Source organism: Mizuhopecten yessoensis, unplaced genomic scaffold, assembly GCF_002113885.1.
Source record: "Mizuhopecten yessoensis strain PY_sf001 unplaced genomic scaffold, ASM211388v2 scaffold7529, whole genome shotgun sequence".
Lineage (NCBI taxonomy): Eukaryota > Metazoa > Mollusca > Bivalvia > Pectinida > Pectinidae > Mizuhopecten > Mizuhopecten yessoensis.
In genome coordinates this window covers 403,817-423,974 of record NW_018407093.1, presented here as the reverse complement: position 1 = coordinate 423,974, position 20,158 = coordinate 403,817, and the positions used below count along the sequence as shown (strand labels likewise).

At 39.1% G+C, this 20,158-nt stretch overlaps 1 protein-coding gene across 6 annotated transcripts in view; it reads right to left on the bottom strand.

Moving 5' to 3' along the window:
• LOC110453881 (pleckstrin homology-like domain family B member 2) overlaps window positions 1-20,158 on the bottom strand; it is a 226,074-nt gene that overhangs the window by 181,925 nt on the left and 23,991 nt on the right. For 5 of the 6 annotated variants that reach the window (XM_021503079.1, XM_021503074.1, XM_021503078.1 and 2 more), the window contains exon 2: window positions 3,343-3,522. In XM_021503079.1, coding sequence (XP_021358754.1) covers window positions 3,343-3,396 — 54 coding nt within the window. In that variant the 5' untranslated portion in view covers window positions 3,397-3,522. Of the gene's footprint in view, window positions 1-3,342; window positions 3,523-4,413; window positions 4,495-20,158 lie in introns of those variants that run through there. The other variant, XM_021503076.1, reaches the window with a different exon arrangement.

Genomic DNA, 20,158 nt, shown 5'->3' with positions numbered 1-20,158 from the left:
GATCAGGTTATCTCACTTAGACCAGGGTTACTTATCATGGATCACTGTTATCTCACTTGGACCAGGGTTACTTCTAATGGATCAGGGTTATCTCACTTAGACCAGGGTTACTTCTAATGGATCAGGGTTATCTCTCTTAGACCAGTGTTACTTCTAATGGATCAGGGTTATCTCATTTAGACCAGGGTTGCTTCTAATGGATCAGGGTTATCTCACTTAGTCCAGTGTTACTTCTAATGGATCAGGGTTATCTCATTTAGACCAGGGTTACTTCTAATGGATCAGGGTTATCTCACTTAGACCAGGGTTACTTCTAATGGATCACGGTTATCTCACTTAGACCAAGGTTACTTCTAATGGATCAGGGTTAACTCACTTAGACAAGGGTTACTTATCATGGATCAGGGTTATCTCACTTAGACCAGGGTTATTTCTAATGGATCAGGGTTATCTCACTTTGACCAGGGTTACTTCTAATGGATCAGGGTTATCTCACTTAGACCAGGGTTACTTCTAATGGATCAGGGTTATCTCACTTAGACCAGGGTTACTTATCATGGATCAGGGATATCTCAATTAGACCAGGGTTACTGGGCAGGGTTACTTATATTAGACCAGGGTTACCAATCAGGGTTATACTTACGTCAGACAAGGGTTACTTATGTTAGACAGGGTTTCTATATACAGATTCTAGAATGGTACCTACTCTAGAATTTTGAGTTAGTCAGAAAAAAAATATAATCTAATATTCTTGATCACTTGGATGTCTGACTGTTAGTTACAATCCAGAGAAAATTAAGCTAGATTAGCAATGCAGCTTTCACAGACAGCCAGTCCATGGTTACTGTGCAGCAAGGGGAATAACTCTTGCTAATTAAAAAGAATATTATCCCTATTTCAGAAACTCAAATAGGAAAGCTATCTCATGCTTGACAGATTGACAGATTGACAGAGGCCATGTTTCCTTTTCTCATGTGGTAATATCTTGGAGCATACCCTTTACCAATCAATATCTAATACATGTATAGTGGCCTTACCAGGGCTGTTTGATAAATTTTCATTTTCTATTCCATCCTTTTATGATTATTGACATTGAATTAAAATTACTTTTAATAGGTATCTTTAAATGTAATACACTACCAAACTGTTTTCTAAAAAGATTTCTTTATATTTCTTTTAATCTCTTAACTTAGTTTAAGTTTGATGTTATTCTTTCTGTGAACACCTTAGCTTTATCTACAGTGATGTTTGGCCAAAACTGACGAAATTTACAATAGACAAGAAAACAATACAACACACTACTATACCGAGGGCTCTATCATATACTGCACCACAATAACTCTATCCAAAGTCGTCTTACCTCTGTATATGGTTGATATGTCATCAATAAAATATGAAACTCTGTTTTATTTATTTTGCACAAATCATTTTTAGGGACAATTTACTTGTTCAGTAAACATGGGACAGCTAGGAGGAGTCCACAAATATCTTTTTCAGGGATGTGAAGACTTACTATCAGATCTATTACACAACAGCCACCCACAGCTCCAGCGCCTTCCCTAGGTAAACCAGGACACAGATTTACTCAAACAAATGCAGCACAGATAACACATTGCCAAATTAAAGGCAAACGTGCCAAAGGAGACGAGAAATGTATGGACGTACACCTCCCTGCCCCAGTTAGAATAACAACCACAGCAAAAATTGGACGACCTTTCACCCAGCAGGTTTACACACAGAGGGGAGACTCCTAATATAGACAATCACACACAAACAAATATCTATGTCAGCCTAGTAAAACTGGGGTTTAAACTTTTGTAACAGGAAAGAGAATGGCTTTCACAGGGGTTCAAACCAACGACTTCCAGCGTTCCAGTCCATCACTCTATGTCTAAACATTAAAGTGAAATTTCCTCCAGCACAAAGCTAGAAGGCTACCATAAACATATAGGTACAGTTAAATCTGCCACACTTTATATCCCCCCCCCCCCTCTTTTTAAATGTGTTTGCCCTCGAACACCCATACAACCACAGGGAGGGCCACAGACACCATTTGTAACAGGAAAGAGAGAGGAGTGTGCTTCCACCGGGGATCAAACCAGGGAAGGGGGACCTGACATATTGGTACAGTTAGTTCTGGGATCAAACCAGAGAAGGGGACCTGACCTATTGGTACAGTTAGTTCTGGGATCAAACCAGAGAAGGAGACCTGACCTATTGATACAGTTAGTTCTTGGATCAAACCAGAGAAGGGGACCTGACCTATTGGTACAGTTAGTTCTGGGATCAAACCAGAGAAGGGGACCTGACATATTGGTACAGTTAGTTCTGGGCTCAAACCAGAGAAGGAGACCTGACATATTGGTACAGTTAGTTTTTGCTAGGATCTGCTACCTTATACAGTTATGAACTCCAGGTGAGGCCTAACCAGGATTTATGAACCTGGTCGGAGTAATATCAATAAAGGTCACTACACAATCCTCATCTTCTATAAGATTTGTGAACAGCAAACATTTCCTCAATTTTAATCTGTTAAAATAACAAACTAACAGCTACATTAACTAACTCTTTTCACTTCATAAAAGGCTAAACCTCTCCTATTTTAACAGTAGGTATTAGAAACAGATACAGTGCCTGCTGTGACCCAAACCTTCGACAGCCGTACCTCAACCAAACATAACAGACTGATAACTCCAACCCCACCCCACCCCATCCCACCCCACACCCCATTCCACCCCACCACACCCAACCCCACCCCAACCCATCCCACCCACCAAACAATAAATAAGCTTTCCTCTACAGAACAGGTAAAGGGGAACAACTCTGAGATAGCTAGCTTATGATTCCACCTCATCAGTCTACATGTTCCATTACTCACTACAAATAGGCCTTACTGCAGCCTGAATCATGGGTAATTACGACAAAATAGGTCAATTATAAAGCTGTGACATAAAACAGGTATCAATAATGAAACATTTTATCAAAATCTAATTTTGATCATATAAGAAAAATTCAGTGAAACCTGTCTTTACTGACATAAGAGTGTACTAAAGATTTTTTCAGACAAGACGGCGTGTCAGTGAAGCGACAGCTATCAACAGAGAACGCGGATTGATTTCATCTCATAAATCTGTATCAGCATCACAAAACGTCTTTTCAGCTACAGTCGATGTCAGTAAAATTAGATTTCACTTAATAAACCAGTCCATTTTGTAAACTTGTTAAATTAATGGTTTTGATGTGTTTTTCAAAACGTAAAATTAATTTTGAATGTTTCTGAAGATCATTTTGAATTCAGAAAGAAACATGGCTACTATTCACATACATACATAATATACTTACGGTATTATAGTGGTTTTGCAGTGTCAGGGAGTTGTACATTTTGAAGTCCATCATATTTGCTTCCCTTGTTACGTTTTGTTCTGTATATCTGCTGGAGCAGATGGCTCACTCCTCTAACATATCGTCCTAGCAACCGGTGCCAACTTCCTGTTTCCCTCAAGGCATCTTGGTTGTTAGGGTCTGGAATAACATACAATTTTTTTTTGTCAAACTTTTCTCAACTTAAATCACCAATTATTCCATATTTTAACAATCCTCCCTTGGACTAGGAACTAAATGGAACAAATAGCAGTATTCAAATCAAATAACATGTCTTTTATATCCGAACCTGGTCAAGGGGATTTGACAAACAATTTTAATTCAACTTTTGTCAATTGAGACTACCAGATTTGGTCAGACATCAGGTTCATAGTTGCCATGAAAAATCAAAAATTCTTGCAGAGTTTTAAAAATTTCATACAATCAGGTCTGCTCAGCCAGAATTTCAAATAATTTATTTGTGAACACAAAGAGAAATCTAATTCAAATTAATATGTTTATTTTTGGGAGACACATAACTGAATGTACTTTAGATCCAGATACAGCAGCTAAGGTTGATGTTTAATAACTTAAAGCGTTGCTGAAAGATAAATTCAGATTAAAATGTTATAAAAAATAACTAGGACAAATCTACTGCTTGAATGTTTGGATATAAAAACATTCAAAAAGCCAGGTTTGGCCGAGTTCCCAGTACACCGCTGTAACAGATCACAGCTGGCCTTACTACCACCTGTGACCCGGTATGTTACACAGCAGAAGGCTTATTAACATTTATAACTCTTTTGTATTTCCTCATACAAAGGTGCTTCAACTTCATCATTTATTTTTTATCTTCTTTTGTTTAAAACTGCACAGATTTTAATAACAGATTAACACCGATTTGATCTATAGTTTGGCAGTACAAGACAACTTCCTCCTTAACATACAAGTTTTACAAAATGTATAAACTGACATACTATATAAACTGACATACTATATAAACTGACATACTATTTCATAATACTACAGTGGTATTTTCCCCGATAATCTTACTTCAATCCCCTAGCTGAATTGGTGACGGTGTTTCCTTCTTGTCTTCTGCTGACGGGACATGATATTGGTGAAATCAAGAACAAACCAGCTGACTGTCTACTACTGTATCAATGTGGGTGGGTGATGGGGGGGGGCAGAATTGCATAGCCAGTTTTCTTTGGTGTCTTGATTCTACTTATACAGAACATTGAAGGGACCAAAATTGACCTGCTGACCCATTGCACTAACACTTGGTATCTTTAAATTTCTTCAATGTTTATCAAATTCATGAAGAAACTATTCCTTTAAGGATACCAACTCCACTACCAAACACTGAACTAAGGATTAGAACCTTTGCCAACAGAGGGACACAGACCCTTAATTATATTGTAAATCTATAAAATATATAAATCTTTCATTACTTCATTGGTGAAAGTCTGATGGTATTGTTTAAATTAATCATTGTTGATCAAAAGATTTTGTTTGAAATGAATCCTGATTTTTATTTCCTGAGCTTCACTTTGACTGAAATCTACATCTCATTGTTGATTACCAGGGAATTCTAAATTTAATCAAAAACCTGTTGAAATTTAAAAAAAAACCATCCTACTCAGTTTGACGGAATGTATACAAGCATTGCCTTGATAAACACACTTCAAAAACCATTATTTGTTTAAAAATTTCATAAAGCATGTTTCTACGTTCTTATCAGTGTCACAGGATCACACTGTATAGCTGGTAGGCTCATTTCCTCAGGCATTCTCCTGATCTGTAGAATGCTTTACTCAGAAAGTCATTTAATATAAAAAAATAATTCCTGCATGTCAAAACGGTTTTCTTCATTTGGATATTTTTTGTCTAAAAGTGATAAAGATGCCATTGTCCTGTTGTCTGTACTAAACAGTTTGGTATCTATACAGATTTTGTGTAACAGCCTCAGTTACAGATATATTATATACTTAAGATATTGATGTCGGCCGCGAGCCAGACCACTCAACACTTTTAACACTGATGGGAGAGAAATATATTATATACCCCCGCGATACATTAAAACTTGAGAGACAATGGTACAATGTCTAAGAGATGTTTTATACTAATCACTTTCAATTTGGGATAAAAGGTGATAAAAGATACCTTATCAAACCTATTTCACCAGAATTTTTATAATCCTGGTAAATATTTAAGTGTTAAACTTCACAGCACGTGAATAACCGCTCCATCACATTATAAAACCTCGATAATCAGTTGTAGCTGATCAGATCTAAGCCTGTCAACTGTTTTGTAAATATTTTATATTAAAGTGCTTCCAGCCAGATAACAAGTTGTCTATCTAAGTGAGGGTGTTAGTTTTGAATAATTGTGTTATATCAATGCTAAAGGTATTCAAACAGTACAATATAATGTATTATCTCCGTGCAGCCTAACACAGCAGGGTCAAGGTCACAACACTTAAAGTAACAGGTACAATTAGATCACCGAGATAGGAGTTGGAAGAAAATATATATAGCAAGCCAAAATATGGGAAAAGTCCAGTTTTTGTGATACAAAGTATTTCTTATAAGAAAGTCATCTGCATCTATAAAATCAGTAAATATTTTCAGAAATATTAATAATTAATTATCAATTATCAAATTTACTATCTAAAAATCTATTTTATTTTTTTAATATTAGAAAATCAATACACAGAAACATTTTCTAATTTTCGAGAATTAATTCTATTAAATATTAAAGTAACTTTAAATAAATATAAAAAAGGACTTTTATATTCATATCTTTTTCTTTTTTAAATGAAATTAATAAATGGCTTGTTAATGAAATATAGAGAAATTTCAAATATATTTTTTTCTCAATGTCAAAAAACAGTTTTAATTTGGCTTACACATATATATATTTCTATAGCATTTTTTTTGTAATATAGATTGCATCTAACTATGGATTCTTGAAAAGTAAAATTTCAAACCTGTGTACTGTCAGGGATGTGTAGTGGTCATTTGTTACTCCAAAATATATATTTTGAACACAACACTTCTAAAAGACAACTTTCACAAATGTGTTAGCACCATGACAACCACACCAGACCATGACCTCCTCCTAGCACACAGACTCACTTACCTGCATTACTTATATATATCATTGGGATCTACATGCTAGCCTCAGAAAACAATAATAAGACGGATGTCTCTAACAACAGTTAGAAAACTGATAGGCGTCTCTGACAAAACAAATCCCAAAATATTTTCATTCAAACATGTCAGGAGAAATGTGGCCGGAAACAGAAGCGATCAGTTAGGTATAGCGGGCTAGATCATTTCATACTCTACATTTCTGGGGGCTACATAAAACACACTTCCTGAAAACATCCAGCACTCGATGTTCCGTACAACACAAGTATAAACTTTTGTTAAAACCATTTGATTGTCATGATAAATCAGAGAAACAGAAGGCTCAGCTGTTGAAGCCAGCTGTAAAAACTCCGTAATCCCACAAACACCTGATCAACGATCTCACCTCCATCATCACGCTGGAACGTTCTAACTCACGGACTCGCGCACCAGATAATAAATCCGGTCACTGTGAACAAAATATCTTTATGTCAGTGTGCGATGCACGTCACACTCCTGTCATTTAAATATGCATGGTCGCCGTGATATGGTATCAAACAATATAACCAACATAGCCCAGACATATTTAACCCTAACCACTAGAAAACCTTTATCGATGCAAAATTGTTACTATAACGCAAATGAGTCTTAAGAAATTATTGTTTTACCTTTGTGACTTTGCTAGAGGGTCACAGTTATTGCATTGTATTAGGAACGGGAAATTGCACGACCAGACCAGGGTTCGAACCCGGGACCATCCAAACTGTAGACGGGCGCTTTTACATTGAGCTACCTGGTCGCTGATCGACGCGGTTCGACCCAGTCCAGTTCCACTACAGTATATATATATAGATCGGTATTGCGCAAACTTTTCGGTTTCAGTTTTTCTGCAAACTTTTTTCATACAATTTCAATATGTGAAAATAATCCGTCCCGTGGTTTTTTTTTCTGGTGTGTGTATATGTTAGAAGGAAACTTTTCCTTTTCCGCCGACCTCCAGTCCATGTTTCCCCTAAAGTATATAATTAAGCCGTGTTATGACAGCTTACTGTACCAGACACACACCTGCTAGTAGAAGCGCGGGATGGGGAGGGGCCAGGACAGCGGGGACTCTTGCCCCCCACCAAACCTTAGAGTAGGGGTACACGTATGTTTGTGACCCAGAATCTGAGACCAATCCACGCCCTTCCTCCTCCCCTCGCTATTTTTTTCCATCCCAGTTTGTTTTAAGTTCCTATACACCACTGCCTGCTGTGACGTCATTAAACCATGACAGCCCCTTCCCGATCTCCCATCTGATACACTGTACATATCCCCCTCTCTGCTTCTCCCCTCCCCCTCCCCCATCTTTCCCCATCCTCCATCTTACTGATATCCTCATTTCTGCCTCCGTAAGTCGAGAATTATCTTTTATCTATTATAACATTTGAACGGTGATGTTAATTAGTCTAAAATCTGAAAATAGAAAAGTGAATTTACATTTTTGCATTTTGAATTTTGAAAATATAAAGTATACATAATTCCAAACTAATGAAATTCAAGTCACTTTATATATGTTCAAACGGGAGTTTCCCATAAAACTTTCAAGTATCATTATGGAAGAAAATGTATTGCACTTATATGATTAATAGAAACAGGAGGAGGGAAGATTAAAACTGAATAAACACGTACAGGGCCCGTTTTCATGAAATCTTTCTCATGCTCAAGAATTGATTTTGTGCTCAAGCATCATTTCTTGTCCTGGTTATAATTGATAAAAAAAACTCTTTTTTTTGTCAATGGTTTTGAAAAAAAAGGTTGAAGAGACTTAAAGCCAAATACTGTTTCCCATGTTTACATTTGAGTTTTGATCGTTTGACATGGTCTAAGTGAGTAACAAGAAAGTTGGTTTGAGCACAACATCCATGATTGAGCATAAGAACGGTTTCATGAATATGGGCCCTGGGTTCTCTTATATATATATGGTCATTGGGGGTGGCATTTTAACCGAAAGTCGATCTAAACCCCTAAAACATGTAAAATTACTCTGAACGCCTTAGCTACTGTAACAAATTCCCATGTCCCTGTGGTAGTACCGAGACTAATGAGCTGCATGTACGTATTGTATAGTTTAGTGATCTGTTGATAGAATCGATGTAGATGTGTATTTAGAGGCTACCATATGACAATTTAAATAACTAACCGACATACCCATATCAGCCCGAGGGTTTGAATACCCGAGGTATAATAATGGTCGAGGGTTGATATGGGGTAAGCGATAAAGAAATGTCATTTTCTAAAACAAAAATCTCCTCACTGTCAATGGATTATTAGTGACGTCAGAATTATTAACAATAACACATGAAACAAATCAAACTTATTATTTTGACTGTTGGTGATCGGAAGCAGGAGATTTGTGAAAACAGCTGTACCGGAAGTGGAACGAATGTGGCACGTGCAATACAGATATGACGCGTGCCGGGCAGATATGCTCTGTTTCGGCTGTATTAAATGCATGTGCAAAAAGGCACATGTCACAGATGGGTAAATTATAAATAGCATACTCGGACTTTGAACAAAAACATTTGTACATGTACAGATATATCTGAACATCGCCCCATACCAGCATTATTACCGGAGCAATGTCGCTCTATGATTGTTGACATGTTTTGTTTAGCAGTCTTTGAAGTAAAACGTGCCTAAACGTCTTACACTAATCGCCATCTCTATAACGTATATCAGGCAGCAAGGCTCGACCTCTCTGACGAACTTCACCTGGTATTCAGTCCAGAGAGGAACGCATTGGGTCATTCTAGAGTAGCACCACCCATATATCGGTACAGCTACATCGACTTGAGCCTACATTGTACCCCTACTATCAAACCTCAGTATTTGATAGTACCGACCGGTGGATAGTAACAAGGGGACATGCGTTCGAATTCAAGCCCCCTTTGATACGCATGGTTCATTGTACATGTACCTACTCGCTCAGTAAACTCGCAAGAATGAGCGTCGATTCGTGCTTTATATGGCCGCTGTACACTGTAGACTAGATAACATAAAAAGTATCTTGATGTCTACATTTTTATCTCAGAAGTGTTTCATGGTCCACTAGACTATAAGATAATTCGCTATTGTCTTCTTAGGCACTGTAATCTACGCCATAGCTGCTGGTCCGCCGACTGTAACCTTTATCTGACCCGCCTCCTTACACAATAGCATCTCTACAACAGTGTGAGGTCACAAAAAGGTCCCGCCCTCATCTTCCCTCTTAACTCCCCCATTCTCCTACCTCACCTCTCCTACCCCCTACCCCCTTCAAACACCTTTCATCTCCCCTCTTACATCACTTTTTATTCCATTCCCCCGGCTTGATCCATCTGTTGTTCTGTCTGGTGGAGCACTTCCTTAAACTATGGGATTTAAGATTTGAGCATGGAATGTAGATACATGCATGCTCTGCTTCTTTGAAGGGGGTTGTAATTGTGTGAGCATACGTATGTGTGAGTGCGCTAGTGCCTGTATATGTGTGAGTGCGCTAGTGCCTGTATATATGTGAGTGCGCTAGTGCCTGTATATGTGTGAGTGCACTAGTGCCTGTATATGCTTTTTACTTTGATGTGATTTGTATTGTACTGTCGATCAATGCGTGACACTTTATTAAACTAATATGTATCTTTATGTGTGGGTGAGATTGTGCCTGTGTATTTGTGGGTGAGCTTGTGCCTGTGTATTGTGGCTGTGTATGTGTGGGTGAGTTTGTGTCTATGTATGTGTGGGTGAGCTTGTGCCTGTGTATTTGTGGGTGAGCTTGTGCCTGTGTATTGTGCCTGTGTATGTGTGGGTGAGCTTGTGGCTATGTATGTGTGGGTGAGCTTGTGCCTGTGTATGTGTGGGTGCGGCTGTGCCTGTGTATGTGTTGGTGAGTTTGTGTCTATGTATGTGTGGGTGCGGCTGTGCCTGTGTATGTATGGGTGAGCTTGTGTCTATGTATGTGTGGGTGAGCTTGGGCCTGTGAATGTGTGGGTGAGTCTGTGGCTGTGTATGTGTGGGTGAGTTTGTGTCTATGTATGTGTGGGTGAGCTTGTGTCTATGTATGTGTGGGTGAGTTTGTATCTATGTATGTGTGGGTGAGTTTGTGCCTGTGTATGTGTGGGTGAGCTTGTGTCTGTGTATGTGTGGGTGAGTCTGTGCCTGTGTATGTGTGGGTGAGCATGTGCTGTGTATGTGTGGGTGAGTTTGTGCCTGTGTATGTGTGGGTGCGCTTGAACATGTGTGGGTGAGTCTGTGCCTGTGTATGTGTGGGTGCGCTTGAACATGTGTGGGTGAGTCTGTGCCTGTGTATGTGTGGATGAGTCTGTGCCTTTGTATGTGTGGGTGAGTCTGTGTCTGTGTATGTGTGGGTGAGTCTGTGCCTGTGTATGTGTGGGTGAGTTTGTGTCTGTGTATGTGTGGGTGAGCTTGTGCCTGTGTATGTGTGGGTGAGTCTGTGCCTGTGTATGTGTGGGTGAGTTTGTGCCTGTGTATGTGTGGGTGCGCTTGAACACGTGTGGGTGAGTCTGTGCCTGTGTATGTGTGGATGAGGCTGTGCCTTTGTATGTGTGGGTGAGTCTGTGTCTGTGTATGTGTGGGGGAGTCTGTGCCTGTGTATGTGTGGGTGAGCTTGTGTCTATGTATGTGTGAGTGCGCTAGTGCCTGTGTATGTGCTGGTGAACTTATGCCTGTATATGTGTGGGCAAGCTTAATATATGTGATTGCATTTTTGTCTGAGAGTGTACTTGTGCATGTGAGTTTGCTTGTGTCTGTGCCTGAGCTTTTACCTGTTGCAAATGCGCTTATGTGCGTGCACTTGTGCTTGTTTGGGTGCATTTGTGTCTCCATGAATGCGCTTGGCAAGCCCACCCGTTCACAAACGGGTACCTGTTTCGTAAGTGATATTTCACTGAGTTCACCGACCGCATGGTCCTATCATAACATGCTACAGTAGCTACACACTTACCTGCCAATTTGTTACACACATATTTTGACTTAAGCTCAGGTGTTCCGAGTAGCTTTACACGTTCTAGGGGTTTAGATTAACTTTTGGCAAAATGTCACCCCAATGATTATATAATCACTCTTTGAACACATTAGTTTAGGTCCTAATGTACCTATAACAAATACATTAGCAGGTCCCTGTGGCCAGCTGCACACAAAACTGCACACCAACTTTGTCCGGCTAGTTTAATTGATTGTAAACAACTTTTCCTTGCATTGAAACCAAATCAACTTAAATTTGACAGCTGTGTTTGGTTTAGAAATGGAACGCATCCTGCCACAGTGATTAGCAGCCCCTTCTGGTTACATGTTTATCTTACAAAAGCGTGTATCTTATCTCCCCAAAAAACACAAGTATATCTTATCTCCCAGAAAAACACAGAAAACCTAAGTATGTACACTATTTCATTGAACCGATCAACTACTCGGTAAAAAAAGCAAGCGGTGCGTGTCACCACGGAGATCGGTATTCTCAGAAAACGCCACTGGACAATCGTCTCGAGGACGAATACGTGAGGTTGCCATAACGCCACAGTCGGATGCTGGGTGTTTGTTGTATACTTAGGTTTATGTTAGGAGAGACTATCAACGTGGTAAGTCATACATCTAATGTTTTAAGTACGGGTCCAGGTTTCCATTTCCGACTTGATTTTACGTCATCATTTCCTCAGAGAAATCTCGATAATGCTGTATGTAGCGAAGACCCTGACAGGAAACATTAAAACAAACGGGGTGTATGAGGAAGGCGCGCAGCAAAGATGTGACGGCCTAGTCAGGCAGACGACACTATCATCACCAACTGGTAGTGTGCAAAGGGCTTTATATACAGCCACATTCAAGGTGTAATTTACACTCTCGAATTGAGTCACATCTCCAAAAGGTGACGCTACGAAATAAATTAAAACATTTGAGAAATTCGGGAGCTGTTTCTGTTTAGAAATACTGTGTTTAAAGATAGCACGTGCCGAGCGACAATTGCCGCGTTATGGTCTTGAGCCGGACATTCTCTGCTAAAACAGCCAGACGATTTACATCATAAATCTGTCCCCGTGAGAGACAGGAAATGTCCTCATCAGCTTGTCTCCATGGAACCAACAGTATTACCGCAGCAACGGCGGGTTGTCTGATTATTACCGACCAAAACCTACTGTTTATTTCATTTTAAAACTATCCTTATAAATAGCAACACACACACATCCCGATACTTTTCTGGTTGCTGTCCTTCGTCAGTCCAGCTGTTTTCTTGATTAACATCACTTCGACAGCCCAAAAATGTGTCGAGAAGGTTTGTTTTTTTAATCTTGTTAATGATTTCTGTTACAGGAAAGCACATTGCTCTATATCATCTTACAGATCGTTTAAAGCTCTGAATTTAAATGAAATTTCTGATAACAACTGATCGAAGGTATGACCAATCATCGCTCCGGTATTTCGAGGAATCAATCGTTTATGGTTACTATTTCAAAAGACAATAATTGTTTTCGTTAAGATACAAATGACAGTAAGTAAAACATGAGATAATCATGGGATGATCTATAATTTAATGTTTACTAAGTATATGTATTAGTGGATGTTCCTACAATAAATATATATGTTCTTGTATTTTGGTGGAATAGTGAATGGAACACCCGTTGAAAGAAAAAAAGAAAAAAAGTCCCCCCCCCCTTAATGTTTTAAATCCCTGGTTATGTATTCCACCAAATTAATATGATAAACAAACATAAGTTGATTACAGCTATTCTACCTGAAGAAAATGGAAAATGTAATTGAAGATTCATTTGTGTTTTATAAGACAACATGTTCTAAATAATCAATTATTCAAAATAGGCTGTTTTATTATTATCTTTTTATCAAACATTTGCCACTTGATGCTTCGTTTTCATTTCATCAACAAGATGATGATATAATGATGTCTGCTGATGTCACAGTTTCTAGCTGCTGCAACTACCAAAACGATTATCTTTGCACATGCACGCGTGTTCTCTCATTCAACAAAGGCATTTCGGCGAAGGCAAGTCACGCATGGCTCACTTGTATACGACTCTACGATGGTGAAGTTTTGGACGAGAGCTGCACGAGCAATTAAACAATATGAATGTCATATCGTCGTCTACTTGGGTTTAGAGGTTCCCCAACGGGTGATGGTTGGTTATGATAACTATCTAACTCTAGTTAGTTTAAAAGTTTCAAATGAAATAAAGACACGAAGTTTTCCTAGTGTCGAGAGTTACATAAGCATGATAATCAACCGCCACGAGTTTAGAACCCTTCCCACCCACAACGTTCAGGTATTATATCTAGAAAATATGTTTCTCTTGGGAAAAGAAAACCACATGTTTCTCTTGGGAAAACATTAAACCTGATTCTGCTCTGGGAAACAACTGCCATGCAGCTTTAACGTCAAAGTGGAACCTCGCAAAGCATTGCTACATGACGTCATTTAAGCATTGAACTGCTTTCAGTTGGCATTCCTAGGCAATATGAATGCCAACTGGACAAAGGCAAATTCAATAAAGCGCGTTAGAGCTTCATGTTGGATTTGCCTTTGTCCAGTTGGAATTCGTATTGCCTATAAATGACAATTGAAAGCAGTTCAATACTTATATTTACCATTTTTGGAATTTGTTCATCTCATAAAAATTTCGATTACACTTATTATTGTTCAGCATTCAGTTCAAATAATGTATGTATCGTGTATGCTTGTTCAATGAATAGAACAGCCATCACCCAGGGAGGGTCAGTGGTATCCAACGTAACAATTATGATGTTATAATAATGATGATGTCAACAATCGGTCCATGGCATTCATAGCCTATAGGAATGCCAATTGAACTTGGTAGGGTTATATAATGGCAATGCCATACGATGGTAAATATAATGTGATGGTTGTCCAATGAACGAATGTCTAGGGGATTACCCAGTAGTTAGTCACCAACTCCTAACAGGTTTATTTAATGATTCGGGAGGAGGAAACCTATATATTGGTTATGGGAGTAGGGGACTTAAAATTGTTGTGGGAGTGAGAAAACTTAGAGTGGTTGTGGGAGTGAGAAAACTTAGAGTGCTTGTGGGAGTGAGAAAACTTAGAGTGGTTGTTGGAGTTAAGAAATATATAGTGGTTGGGGGGGGGGGGGGGGGGAAACTTATATTGATTGTGGGGGGGAGGAAACCTATAGTGGTTGTGGCAGTGAGGAAACCTATCGTGGGTGTGGGAGTGAGGAAACCTATAGTGGTTGTTGGAGTGAGGAAACCTATCGTGGTTGTGGGAGTGAGGAAACCTATCGTGGTTGTGGGAGTGAGGAAACCTAAAGTGGTTGTGGGAGTGAGGAAACCTATAGTGGTTGTTGGAGTGAGGAAACCTATAGTGGTTGTGGGAGTGAGGAAACCTATATTGGTTGTGGGAGAATACATTTGATTGCATGTTCCTATCCACTCGATATATCTTCCCGGCCAAGAAATACGCCGCGAATAATTATGTAAGTCGATTTCGATGGCTATTCTAAAGAGAATACTGTTGAATTTTATCTAATAACAAATGTAAATACTTGGTAGATATTCCTCATACAATCTACGTTACAGACGATACGTCTAGCAGACAACCACTTTGGGGAAAACCCATATAATCTGTGCGGTGTCCTTAGCGATTCGTGGCTAGTTAATGAACAACCATCGCCCGCCGCTATGGGAACACCATAATTGATAAAAACTTTAGTCATAAGGCAACAGCATTACAGAAACGGTCAGTCTGCTCCTGAAATCAAGCCAAGTATTCCTACGAGAATGGCCATACACACGTACATTTGGGCAACCTGTCTTATAAGTCTACAACGTTGGAACATAAATGTGACAATGTCGCCTTGAGAATTTCTTTGGGGCTGTTCTGATTGGAAGACGGAGTAGGCATAGGGCAATAAAAGGTGATTATCAGTCAATATCAATAAAAAATTAAAATGATCAGCTATTCTACAAATGAGACTGGCGCCATATAGGGCTACCCGGAGCGTCATTCAACCCCAAAACAACAACAATATCAACAGATAAGGACAAGTAACAGATGTTACTAGCAGTGTTAGATCAACTCACACGGAACGTAAAAAATGTTGCTAGCACCTCACAGGGCACGTTACAAATGTTACTAGCACCTCACAGGGCAAGTAACAAATGTTACTAGTAGTCAGATCACCTCACAGGGCAAGTAACAAATGTTAGTAGCAGTCAGATCACCTCACAGGACAAGTAACAAATGTTACTAGCAGTCAGATCACCTCACAGGGCAAGTAACAAATGTTACTAGCAGTCAGATCACCTCACCGGGCAAGTAACAAATGTTAGTAGCAGTCAGATCACCTCACAGGGCAAGTAACAAATGTTAGTAGCAGTCAGATCACCTCACAGGGCAAGTAACAAATGTTAGTAGCACCTCACAGGGCAAGTAACAAATGTTACTAGCAGTCAGATCACCTCACAGGGCAAGTAACAAATGTTAGTAGCAGTCAGATCACCTCACAGGGCAAGTAACAAATGTTAGTAGCAGTCAGATCACCTCACAGGGCAAGTAACAAATGTTACTAGTAGTCAGATTACCTCACAGGTCACGTAACAAATGTTACTAGTAGTCAGATCACCTCACAGGGCACGTAACAAATGTTAGTAGCAGTCAGATCACCTCACAGGGCAGGTAACAAATGTTACTAGCACGTCAGGTCACTTCACATGGCACGTTACAAATGTTACTAGCAGCCAGATCACCTCACAGGACACGTAACAAATGTTACTTTCAGTCAGATCACCTCACAGGGCACGTTACAAATGTTACTAGCAGTCAGGTAACCTCACAGGGCACGTAACTAATGTTACTAGCACCTCACAGGGCACGTAACAAATGTTACTAGCACCTCACAGGGCGCGTAACTAATGTTACTAGCACCGCACAGGGCACGTAACTAACGTTACTAGCACCTCACTGGGCACGCAACAAATGTTACTAGGAGTCAGATTACCTCACAGGGGACGTAACAAATGTTACTAGCAGCTCACAGGGCACGCAACAAATGTTACTAGCACGTCAGGTCACTTCACATGGCACGTTACAAATGTTACTAGCGCCTCACAGGGCACGTCACAAATGTTACTAGCAGTCAAATTACCTCACAAGGCACGTAACAAATGTGACTAGTAGTCAGATTGCCTCACAGGGCACGTTACAAATGTTACTAGCAGCTCACAGGGCACGTAACAACTGTTACTAGCACCTCACAGGGCACGTTACAACTGTTACTAGCAGATGTTTTGTTTGAGGACATACCAACAATAGTGTAAGCTTGGCGTGCTTTGATTTGTTACATTCCAGCCGGGACGCCCTTAATTCTGCAACATGTAAATTATTTACATATAACGTCAACGTTAAAATGCATTTTCGTCGCATCAGACTTGCCGTATACGAATTACTTACATACACATTTTTAACCTGTTACTGTCACGGTCTTAGCGCGCGCTCTTCAGCTGTAAACGATGTGTAGAGTGGTATGGCCAGAATAAATAGTGGAAGACAGCACGTGGGTCAGAAGACACATTTATATTTAAATTTTATATAATCTAAATTTTCATGAAAGGTTATAGCTTCAAATAGCCGGACAATCACCCGTTATTTATTTTTTGTAACAATGTTGATTACTTTAAATACCCCTGAATCAATAAACGTATAGATATACACAGGACATTCTTTTGCTGTCAACATTTCGTCAATGATTTTATATTTCGTTATTAAGAATTTTCTTGGGACTTTCATTTGCACAAACAGAAGAACCATGCAACACTTTAACAGAAGCACACACGCTCAGATAACCAAAATCCACATTGAGTCAGAGTGAAAAAAGCCACATATTTTTTAATACAGAAAAACTATAGAAAAATACGACCAATCATTTCGCTACTTTAAAAATAAGTTAATTGGCGAACATTTACCTTGCCGCAAAACATTGGCTTGAATAGTTTGGATTTAGCTCAGAAAGACGATAAACGATTTTAGAAACATTTGGTATTTTGAAACCGGAAGTTATAACTAGACTCGGTAAACAAACAATGGAGGAGAACGCGCTGTACTGTAATAAACGACGGTAAAGCTGTAAGTTTATCCTGTACACAGGTAGTCTGTCTAGTATAACGTTTAGCGATAACATCATAAAATACGTGTTATTTTAGCCATTCCCCCATGCTAGACTTTTCAGTTTTTTTGTTTTTATTTCATTTGTTTATTTTAAGCAATATATGGCATCAACGCAATCAATATCTATGTAATGTATACCAACGTAATTTTAAATGACGACACATAGACCCTCGCCTTTAACACGTTTTGTAATCAGTTTAATACCACTATAACCCCAGGGCCCGTATTCATGAAACCATTTTCATGCTCAAGCATAGATTTTGTGCTAAAGTCTGATTTCTTGTTCCAGTTAGAAATTATTTTAAAAATCTTATTTTGTTAAAGTTTTGGACAAAAAAGGAAGATATTTATAGCCGAATACTGTTTTCAATATTTAAATTTGACTTTTTGATCGCTGACATGATAAAGGAGAGTTACAAGAAAGCTTGCTTGAGCACAGAATCCATGCTTGAGCATGAGAACGGTTTCATGAATACGGGCCCCGATCTTTGGGCAAGAGCAAGATAGGAGGTAATAGTAAAAAAAAGGAGAAAGAAAGAAGATCTTAGCAAATTAGGTAGAGAGAAGGAAGTCTACGAGAAGTAAGAAGACAGATAAGGGACGAAGCACGGAAAAACCACACTATGCACTGAATATGTGAATAAATCATTTACCTTCACAATGTATATTGTACATATTGTATAAACTATTAATGAAACTACACACTGTGATGACGTCACATACCGGGACGACGTTTTACACTTCTATTTCCAATGTAGGGTAAAGAAAAGCAAAATGTAAGAGTATTTGTTTGTCTTTTCAAGTTCAGAACCGACGAGGATATCTGGGGGTTATATAAAATGGTGGTGTTTACTTTTGTGTTCCATCATTGACATCTTTCACAAAACTTATATAATTTTCTTAAGTTAATATAAACGTACTGATGAACGAGAATCTCAAACTCATTTTCGTTCCATCTCCATTTAACTCCCCGATGTGATAGACTTAAGAGAGCCACTATGCATTAAACAGCCTGCTCTTTGTAATATGTGAAAATGTTTTGAACTAATTTCATGTTTGTCCAAGAGCATGCTATGCATATACACAAAAATAAGTAATATCAGTTATTTATCAAGGAAAACAGAAAATTACACATCACATTTATCTTAAGCTCTCTAGAATTGCAGAAACTGGTCTGTTAATGATAGCAGTACAGAAATATCTGATAATGGTATATGAACGGTATCACAAAACAAACGAGGCTACTTAATACCTACTGAAGGAGAAAATCAATCTAATTCAAAGCAGGGTCAGACCCTCAACATGCCCGCATACTAATATACATTCACCGATGCTGTAAAAATTCATAAAATGTTTTCCGCCTCCCCTGGTGAAATGAAGGAAACCGCATGAAAATCGCTGAAACAGTAAATTGGTATAATTAGGGGAAGGTCAAGAGCGTGGTTTATAAAGGGTAGGGGCGGTGTCAAGTCTGATAAAACCTATCGTAACTTTAATCGGTAGCGCTGATGGTGGGCGAGATAGATCAGGGGATAATTATATTTTAATTTGGAATGTCTGGGTTTTAGACACCATAGCATGTATACTGTTTCTGTGTATCAAATCTCGATATAGACTTGTACATGTCCCTTGTCCTTCTCATTATAACCCTGGGAGGTTGAGGACGTCTGATGGAGGACATTGAACTTTATTCCAGCCGGAGTCTCTGGAGCAGACGAGCTACCTACAGTTTCAATGACACCAGAATTAAGATACCTTTAAAGCGATCGTTTTTTTCTTGTGACCGAACCAGTTGCTTCATGTGATTAGGTTACCGTGAACGCTATTTTAACTTGTCATGACATTCTACTTAAACTTAACTTTATGATTATGCATATATATCAAATTTTTCATTTAATTCAGCTCAATATTTGTATGAGTAAAGCCTAAATAATACCATGATGACCACTTGCGGTCGCGAGGGTTTGTGTCGCAAATATATAATGACCCGGCATCACGTTCCATAGTGACCACTTGCGATGGCGTCACTGGCCATTTATCAGAAAACTCCGTCTGAAGTTCATTATACCTAGATCTTCCAATCCGAGCTCAGCTTCTATACCAATTGGAAATTAGGGGTGGCCCTACCAAAGACATTAGGACTCTCCAATCAGAATACAGCTACCACAGCACAAGTATCCAATCAGAATGCATCTACCATAATTATGACTGTCCATCAAAGAGAATACCATGCACAGCGCGATCTACTCGCGATGTACCTACCATAGCACGGGTATCCAATCATATTCCTCGTACCATACTACGACTGTCCAGTTAGAATGCACGTATTACAGCATTTAATCAGATCATTCGTACCATAACGGGAGTATCCAATCAGAGTTAACTGTGAAATCACAAATGTAGGTAAATGTGGTCTCTGGATACCAAATGGTCAGCCAGTCCCTTAAGTCTGGTTAAACAATCAGTATCTAGCACTCCCCCC